At 65.5% G+C, this 8,679-nt stretch overlaps 1 protein-coding gene across 5 annotated transcripts in view; it reads right to left on the reverse strand.

The window, feature by feature from the left end:
- The window catches only part of PRPSAP1 (phosphoribosyl pyrophosphate synthetase associated protein 1), a 28,921-nt gene extending 27,669 nt beyond the window's left edge, over positions 1–1,252 (reverse strand). For 2 of the 5 annotated variants that reach the window (XM_075441299.1, XM_075441297.1), the window contains exons 1-2: positions 917–992; positions 318–436 (exon numbers count right to left, since the gene is read on the reverse strand). In XM_075441299.1, coding sequence (XP_075297414.1) covers positions 318–436; positions 917–970 — 173 coding nt within the window. In that variant the 5' untranslated portion in view covers positions 971–992. Of the gene's footprint in view, positions 1–317; positions 437–916; positions 993–1,085 lie in introns of those variants that run through there. The other 3 variants (XM_075441305.1, XM_075441306.1, XM_075441298.1) reach the window with 3 other exon arrangements.
- Between the last annotated feature and the right edge of the window lie 7,427 nt (positions 1,253–8,679).

Genomic DNA, 8,679 nt, shown 5'->3' on the forward strand with positions numbered 1-8,679 from the left:
CACCTTCTCCCTCCCCAAAAGTAAGAGCCTTAGGTGCAACCTGGCCTTCCCTGCATTGAAATGGATGTCAGAGACACAAGAGGCAGAAAACAGCCGGTCCATTTTCGTCGCTGGCTCAAATTGGGAGGGATGAGCCAGCGCCGCGGAGAAGGGCAGAGCTGCTGCACGCTCGCAGTGCAAAACCTCTGCGGCAAAGGCGTCTGCACTGCCAAGTGCTGATGGGAGGACGCCAAAAGCCTCTCCAGCCACTCTGAAGAAAGCCTGCCTGCTCAGAGGAGCTCTGCAGGGGAAAGAAACTGGACGGAGAGGGAACTTACTCTGTGATCCTCTTCGCCAGCTCGGTGCAGGCTGCTGTGGAGTTGGCTGAGAAGACCCGGTAGCCACTTCTGGCTGCGTTCATCGCCAAAGAATCATGCAATCCCCGTGGAGCTCTACACTGAGAAAAACACAGATCTATAAGGCAACTACAGCTTCAGTGGCATCCTTTTCATCCTCTCCATTACGATCACCGCCCCTTAAAGGGGTGGGGAAGACAGGAACCCTTCCGCTACCGGTGGTCTCCCTGGTCCACTCCTGTGGCAAAGTAGAAAAGGGGAAGGGGAAACACGACTCTCAAAAGAAAATGGAGCAGCACTCCGGGGGGGGGGGCAGGCTGCCTGCAGAGCAGCCCCCCCAGAGGCAGGCCTCAGCTAGCCCCAAGCCAAACCCGCCCCACGCTCACCCTGCGGCACCTCACGCACCACGGGAGGGGGGACCCCCGAAACCGGGACGGGGGCACGGCAGGAAGGGGGTTCCTCCTGCTGGGGAAAGGGAGGGGGGCGGGCAGGTTGCGAGAGGGGGGAGGGGGTTCCCTGGGAGGCAGCAAGGCTGGGGAGCAGTCCCGGGGGGCGGGGGGAGGCCCTCCCGCTCCCCTCACCCAGCCGCGCGAGTTCCGCCACCCGACCACAGCGCGGCTCCCCCCGGCGGCCATCTTCTCCGCGCCGAGAGACCGCCCCCGCTACCATCTTAGGTGAGGGCACAGCGGCCGCACTCTCCCGTCACAGCGGCAGACGGGTATCGGCCGCTTCCCCAACTAGCGCCGGTACCTGAGGAGGCGGCGGAAGAACGGCGGAAACTCTCCCTCCTCGGCGGGCTGCGCACCGCCCGCTTCCCGAGGGCGGCTGATGGCGCGGCCGCTTCCCCTTTCCGCCCGGCGCTGCCAGGCGCGGCCGCACCGCAGCGCCTTCCCTGCCCGCGCCTAAGATGGCGCCGCGCGGGCGGCCTGAGGGAAGCGCCGCGCAGGCGCCCTCGCTCTGCTCCATGGCGGGCGGGGCGGGGCGGGTCCCGCTCCGGGGCGGGGCGGGGCGGCTCAGCCGGGTTCCCGCCCGCCCCACCGGGTTCAGGCTCAAGCCCTGTGGAGGGGGGGGCTCTGGCCTGAACCCTCGCGGAGCCCCAGCTGCACAGCGAGTCTTGCAGGCTCCCTTCGGAGGCGCAGAACCACAGGATGGCTGGGGTTGGCAGGGCCCTCTGTGGGTCCCCCAGCCCAACCCCCTGCCCAAGCAGGGTCACCCAGAGCAGGCTGCACAGCACCGCGGCCAGGCGGGGCTGGAATATCTCCAGAGAAGGAGTATATCTCCAGGGCACGTGCGCCCTGACTCCACTGCCAGCGGCACATTCCTACCTCACTACTGTGGATAAAACCTCCATTAACGAGACTGTGCAAGCGCCCTTACTCGACCCTGCCACACTGCCCGCCCCAGTAGGTTCAGGCCTGAGACCCCCCCCATAGCGCTTAATCCTGAACTCTCCCAGAGCCCCACAGTGTTCAGGAGGGGTCCTGCCAGGCCGCCCTCTGCATCTGGGGCTCCCCTCAGCCCCCCCCAAGGCCGGGATGGCGGCTCCGAGGAGGTGCTGCTGCAGCTAGACCCGGCCTCCGCGCCATTTCCCAAGGGCACGCTCGCTGTCGGGCTCTCCAAGGTCTTTCGGGCTCCTCGGATGCTGAGGACAAAGTCCCACTCGGGTGCAGGCACTAAATAACTTACCTAAGCAGAAAACCTCTGCTCCAGCCCGTCTGGCAGAGCTCTGTGCTGACCCTACCTGGCCTAAGGAGCGTTATTTTCTATCGCAAGGAAAGCAAACGGCCTTAATTTCATCACCAGGATTGCCCCGCATCGCGTGGTTTGCTCTGGAGGGAGAGGTTTTTCCTGAGCGTTTTCCAAGCCGCTGTGTAAGGTCGCCATCGCTTGGCCTGATTTCTCCCGGCGGAGAGGAGGAGGTCGCAGCGGGCTTCGCTCGGGACGTGGAGGGTGCACGCCTCCGTCACTCGGCAGCATCTCTCCCCGCCGGCGGGCTGCTCTGGTGCGTGCAGCTGCGCGGGGCTGGGTACGTGACAGTGGTGGTGCCTCTGGCAATGACTCCTGTCAGAAACATTCCGTGTTTAGCCAGGAGCTGCAGCGTCGCTGTTAGTCCCCGTCCGCTGACACTGCGTTAAAGATCGCCTCTCTCCAGCCTTTGTTCAGATGCAGCATCCTCAGTGCAAACGAGACAAATGCATCGGAGTCCCCTCTGTCTGCCTCTGCTGCACTGCCCGAGCACCAGGATGGGAAGTTTTCTCTCCCTTCACCATGCCTGGCGACAGCTCTTTGTTCCTGCAGTGTGGTTCCATCCCCACGTCTGCTTCCACGACTGCTCAAGACCAGCCCCACAGTGGTTTACCTGGCGTGCGAGCCAAGAGAGTCCCCTTTCACCGTACCAGCCACCTGGGTCTGCTCCCGCAGCAGGATCAGGCCGCAGGGCTCCGTGCAGATCCCCCGTCGCAGCCTGGGCCAGCCATGAGCACGGCGAAACGGGTTGCAGGGTCGCGTGCGGCAGCCGGACGAGGTCACGATGGCCACAGCGGTGCCTGCGCTGGCAGGGCAAGGGGACCCGTGGCACAGCTGTCACCCCCTGTGCCTGCTGAGGGGGCATTGCCAGTGTGGCCGCAGCCACCTCGCCCCTGGTTTGCTGCCACCAAAGCCACGTGTGATCCCTGCTGTGTTGCTGGTGCTCTCCAGGTCCCCTCTGTCCCCTGCAGGTCCTTCATCGGTGCCCTGTCACAGCAGAGCCTATTCCAGCTCCACTCCCGTGTCCGCACTCGTTCCCCAATGGCAGCGCAAGGCGAGGCGAGAGCCAACAGCATCAGCCGCCTGGGTTCATCCCGAGGAGGCCGCGCAGCCGGGCGTGCAGTGCTAATCCAGCCTTCGGGCTGGCCAGGACCCTGCGGCCGGGACGAACCAGCAGCAGCCTTTCGGCGGGCACCCCCGATCTCCCTTTGTGGGCACCTCCGCTCCCAGGGTGGGCTCCCCCTTGGCCACGCACACCAGCGTGCTTTTAGCAATGGCCACGGCTGCTCAGCAAGGCACATTCATTTGACAGTGGTCACATCACCCATGCTGTGGCCGTTTGCTTTTCACACGTCACTGGCTTTGTCCTTCAAAAAGAGGAAGCTGGGGAAAAATTGGGGGGGGGGGGGGCAGACTATTTTTGGGATGTAGGAAGTCAGCTGCTTCCCGAGGTCCCTCCTGCTGCACCCACCAGAGAAATGGCAGCTCCTGGGGGAGCAGGAACACCCCAAGCCACGAGGACAGCATGGCCAGGCCCCTGCGGGAACACCCTGTCAAGGGCAGCGGCAGGGACAAGCCCCAGAGCAGCACCCAGGAAGGGGGAAGGGGAGCAGCAAGGGGCTGGACGTGCCCTGAGGGTGGGGTGGGAGGCCCAGAGCTGTGCGTCCGTGGCACAGCACCTCTGTGGGGTGCTCAGCCTCCCACCGTCCCCTGGCCAAGGGGCTTGCTGCTGCCCTCCTTGTGCAAAGCCCTTCCCTCCTGCCTGCCACACAGCTCAGGTGTGCGGGAGAAGGCAGGGCTGCTTCACCGCTCCCTGCCCGGCAGCCTCCGCACACCAGCCTGGGGCTGAGGCTTTGAGTGCCCTCAGCCTCTGCGTTGCCCTGCGGGTCCCCCAGCCCCATCCTCCGGTCCTCATTCCTGCTGCCCCGCGGGGGGCTCAGAGCCACCCCGGCCGCAGAGGACGGATCCTGCCCATGCTGTCACCTCCCCTCGCTTTCCCAGCTGCTGGGGCTGCGATGCAACGAGTTTGTGCGTTCTGCGCAGCAGACCCCGGGTGGCACGTCTGCGGTCGCCTCGGGGGGCTTGGCAACACCCCAAACCCACCCCGCTCTCATGCTTTGGAGGCTCCCCCCGCCGTGGCCGTGTCCCCAGCTTCGCGCCTGCGGGGAGAGGCCCCGGGACAGCCAGTGGAGCTGCAGGGCTGGGATCAGCGCCCGGGCGCCCGAGCAGGGCAGCGGGCAGAGGTCGTGGCTGGTACCGCCGCAACAAGCGACCTTTCTCCTGGGAAAGGGAGCCACTCGGCTGGCCCTGCTCTGCGGGCTCACGGTCATACCCAGCTTTACAGCCGGGCAAAGGAGAAGAAAGCAGCGATTCTGTTTGCTGAGGGAGTGATTAATATCTCAGCTCCTGGGACGCAGAGAGGCAGCAGAAACCTCCCCCACAGCGCACGGAGAGCGAGGCTTTGCAGCCTTTATCGTTTCGTTATCGGCCGGCAGAACGAGGAGGGCGGCTTGGGGAACAGCACGGGCTTTGAGCAGGTTCAGCTCCCTTGGAACGGCCTCTGCGGGCTGGGTCTCGCTGGCTGGCTGCCATGCGGTCGTTTGCTGAGCAGAGGGGTTTGAGGAATGCTGGGGGGACGGGCAGGGGGTCACGCATTTTTAATAGCAAAAAATGGTAAAGCCCAGCGGAGAAAACCTGGGAGGTTCCTTCACCAGGAACCAGCTTTATTTGTTGAATTTTAACAACCAGGGAGGGCGGTTTCTCAGCTCTGCCAAGTCCTGCTTCACTCCCTGGAGAAAACCGGGGCCTCGGTGCTGCCCGGTGCCCGCCTGGCTGCTTCGGGGCCGTTTTGCATGGGGCCAGCTCAGCGCCGGGGTGGGACAGCCACTGCGGCAGCGTCCTGCAGCGCTGGGCAAAGTTCTGCCTTTCCTCCTGTGCTGAGTTTCTCCCTGGAGCCCGGGTGGGGTGGCTGGAGCACGACAATGATCCCAGCCCGGCAGGGGAAGAAGAGCTGTGGGAACTGCAGCAGCAAATCCCTCCTCTTCTTCTTCTTCCCTGGCCAGAAACGGTGGGCTGCGGTGGGACACTGTGTCCCCCATAAGTAATTCTGCCCTGGGGGTGCTGCCCACCGGCGCCGAGCGTTGCGGTTGGGCTCCTGCTCGTCCCGGGACTGGGATTGAGCCTCCAAGCCTGGCCAACACAGCCTGGCCAGGTGGTTCTCATTGCAGCCTCTGACTCACCTCCCAAAAATGCCTGTGCTCACATCATGGCAGGAAACCATGACCGGGAAGTGGTGAAACCCCTGCAGTGGCCTGAAATTTGGCTTTCCCCAGCAAAGGGGGAGATCAAACAGCAGCACTTTGGCCCGGATCCCTCTGACGCCAGGCCAGCCATCGGGGTGACCTCTCGGCTGAGCGGGCAGCGCGCGCGGTTACTCCGGACTCAGCAGCTTCTCGCAGGGCCTTTGGGAGTGTTTCCCTGGGGGGGCCTGACCTCAGAAACATTTCTGAGTAAATCGTCAGCTGGGAGGAATGAGCCCAGCTTGCTGCTGTTGCCCAGTGCTTCCCAGCGAGCCCTGTGGTCCTGGGCTGTGCGGCAGCTGCCAAGAGCTCAGCTGAGGGTCAGGGCCGGGGAGCAGCTTGCAGAGCCTGGCTGTGATTTAGGAGCTGCCGTAACCCTCAGCTCCTTGGAGGCTGAGAAACCTCCTGGGTCAAGCCCTGGGCGCTGTGTGAAGCTGGGATTTGGGTGATATTTGCTGTGTGAAGCTGGGATTTGGGTGGTATTTGTTGTGTGAAGCTGGGATTTGGGTGATACTTGCTGCCCATGGGGCACAGAGGCCGAGACCCAGGGTGCAGGCACTTGCCAGGGTCCTGCAGGAAATCGGTGGCAGACCCAAACCCTGTGTCCCGGCTCATGCGTCTCCTGTGGGACGTGATCCCAGCCGCCCTCCTCCAGGAGACACCTCTGTTATTTCTGTCCCCTCCTGCTCGGTGATGGTCCCCTGTGTCGGCACCACCATCTCCCCGGGGTGGGTGCTGCAGGGTAACCGCTCCCTGCGAGGCCGAGCCGCAGTCCCTGGGCTGCGCCTGCCCCAGCACGGCTCGGTCTCCGCACCAGCCGCTCTCGCAGGCGCTGGCTGGAAAGTTCCCACTGCTGCAGTCGGTGCCTGTCCCCCTGTCAAACCCTGCAGCCCTACCAGCCCCGGTGCAGCACAGAGCCGCGCTCTTTCTGGCTCCACCTTGAGACGCGTACCCTCGGCAGTGGGAACGATACTCAAAGAGACGGACCCGGGATGAGCGCGTCCCCGTCCCGTCCCCGTCCCCGGGTGGCTGCCGGCAGACGTGGCAGAGCGGGCAGGGATCTGGAGGAGCCGCGTGCCGCGAGGCAAAGCGCTGCAGCTCATCCTGCAGCAGAGCCCTGTCCTCCGCACACCTGTCCCAGGGCTGCTGCCGCTGCTCTGCGGTCCGGGCCTGCCCGGCACGGAGAGCCTGGGGCCCGTGCTGCAGCCGGGAGGCATCAGCCGGGGTGGCAAAGGGTGAGGGCAGGGCCGGGAGGTCCCCAGCCTCTCCGCTTTCTTCCCCCCGGAGACACTCCCTGGGGGGACCAGCTGCTCGAGCAGCCGGGGCAGGAGGGAGCAGGGGGGGTGTTTAATCGCTGTATTTAACCCTTGGCTTCTTGCACAGCTCAAGGCAAACCTTGTCTGCTGCTTCTGCCTCAGTTTCCCCAAACGTGGAGCATCCATCTCCGGCGAGCCTGGGGTGTGGCACTCCGGATGTACGAGCCTTCTCCCCCAGGTGACTTCTGTGGGGCCTGGGGTACCCTGCGAGCCCTCCCGGATGGGAGTTGAGGGGTGTTTGCTCTTGAAAGGAGCCTGGTGGCCTCCTTCGTGACAGCTGGCCCGGACACCCCGTGCCCTGGCCGAGCTCCCTTTGCAATGAGAAAGGAGGTGGGGGGATTCACCACTGCTTGTGCCCATCGGCGCGCCGACTCCATGCCACGTCCCCACGCCACGTCCCCATGCCACCCTCCCACAGGCGTGGCCTCTGCGGCGCCAGGCAGGCAGGAATGGAGCCAGTCAGGACAAACCCGACGGGCAGACGCCTGCCCACGGTGCGGGACCCCGGCTGCCGAGCACCCGTCAGCCTGCCGCTCCGGTCAAGGGAGCTCATTAAGGCTCTCGTAATTAAGATAGCCCCAAATGACTGTTTATGAGCACTGAGCGGAGATGGAAGCAATCCCACTTCCACGCTAGGCACCTCCCCCTCCGAGCACCTTGTTGACCCCACAGTGCCCAGGGAAAGCACGGTGCTCCACGTCACGGCACCTTGGCTCTCGTTTTAGGTCACTCTGGGAAAGAAAGACAGAGCCACGTTATCCCCCGGCTGGTCACCACGCGCCTTCCCTGCAGTTTTTGGCCAGCTCCAGCGGGTTTAAGCGGGGACAGAGGGCTGAGGGCTCAGCGCTAATTAAACTGCTGTAAGTGTGAAGAGCGATGCCTCCCTGAGGTGCGAGCTCAAGGTTACGGGGTCTCAGGCTGCTGCCAGCCCAGCGGCACGCAATGTGCAAAACCTGCGTGAGCATTGCCGCAAAGCGTGGTCTGAGGGATGAGGAGGGGGCGAGGAAGGCCCGGGCAGGGATGGGGGGTGCTGGGGCACCTCTCTGCTTGGCCTCGCATTCCCGCAGCGCCTGTCCGAGTGCTTGTCGCCTGCTTCCCGGCGTGGAGGCTCGGCTCTGCTTGGGTTGGAGCCCCGGGAGAGCACAGGGCCAGCTGGAGCGTGGGGAGCGGAGCTGCGTCTGCGGGGAGCGGGTTGGCAAAAAATCATGGCCAGACCCCAGAGCCCGACGGCCCCGCAGGACCGTGAGGTCAGTCCTGTCGCCATCAGAAGCTGCTGCCAGTGATTTCTGCCAGCCACTGCGGGCATGGAGTGGCTCTCAGCCGTGCTGGCACCCTCTGGGCAGGTTCCCCGGGCTCCGTCCCCAGCGCTCTGTGCCCCGAGGTGGGGTTCACAGCACAGCCCACCTCCCTCCGCGGAGCTCCATGCCCACGGCCCCCTCCAACCCTCACGGGCACCTGACGGCGAGCCACCAGTGACAGGCAGGACATCGTCCCCCTCCACGCCCCCTCGCCGAGGTGTCCCCTGCCAGCTGCCCGCCACCCTCAGCCCCCGCCGGCCTTGGTCTCTCCAGACCCCGGCCCCGCTCTTCTCGCCCTGTCCCAGCCGCGGAGATGCAGAAGCGGCGTCCGAAGCTGCTCAGCCCCCCGCGTGGGGCTGCAGGGGCTCGAGTGGGCACGGCCGCTCTGCCGGACGCCGTGCCCGCGGCCGCCCGGCGGGAGCGTGGGTCGAACCGCGACGGCCCCGGGACCCCGCCAGCGCCCGACAGCCCGCCCGGAGCGGGGGGAACCGAGGCAGGCGGGGGGGGACGAGGGGGGGACGCGGGGGACGGCCCCGGGGGGGGGCGTGGGTTAAATTTTTATGAATGGCGTGGCCCCGCCCCCCGCCCGCCGCCGCCGTTGCCGTTGCCGCGCGGCGCGGCGGGTGTCAGCCGCGAGCAGCGGCGCGCGGCGCTCCCGGTGCGTCCCGCGCGCGCCCCGCCGCCG

Source organism: Opisthocomus hoazin, chromosome 21 (assembly GCF_030867145.1).
Source record: "Opisthocomus hoazin isolate bOpiHoa1 chromosome 21, bOpiHoa1.hap1, whole genome shotgun sequence".
Lineage (NCBI taxonomy): Eukaryota > Metazoa > Chordata > Aves > Opisthocomiformes > Opisthocomidae > Opisthocomus > Opisthocomus hoazin.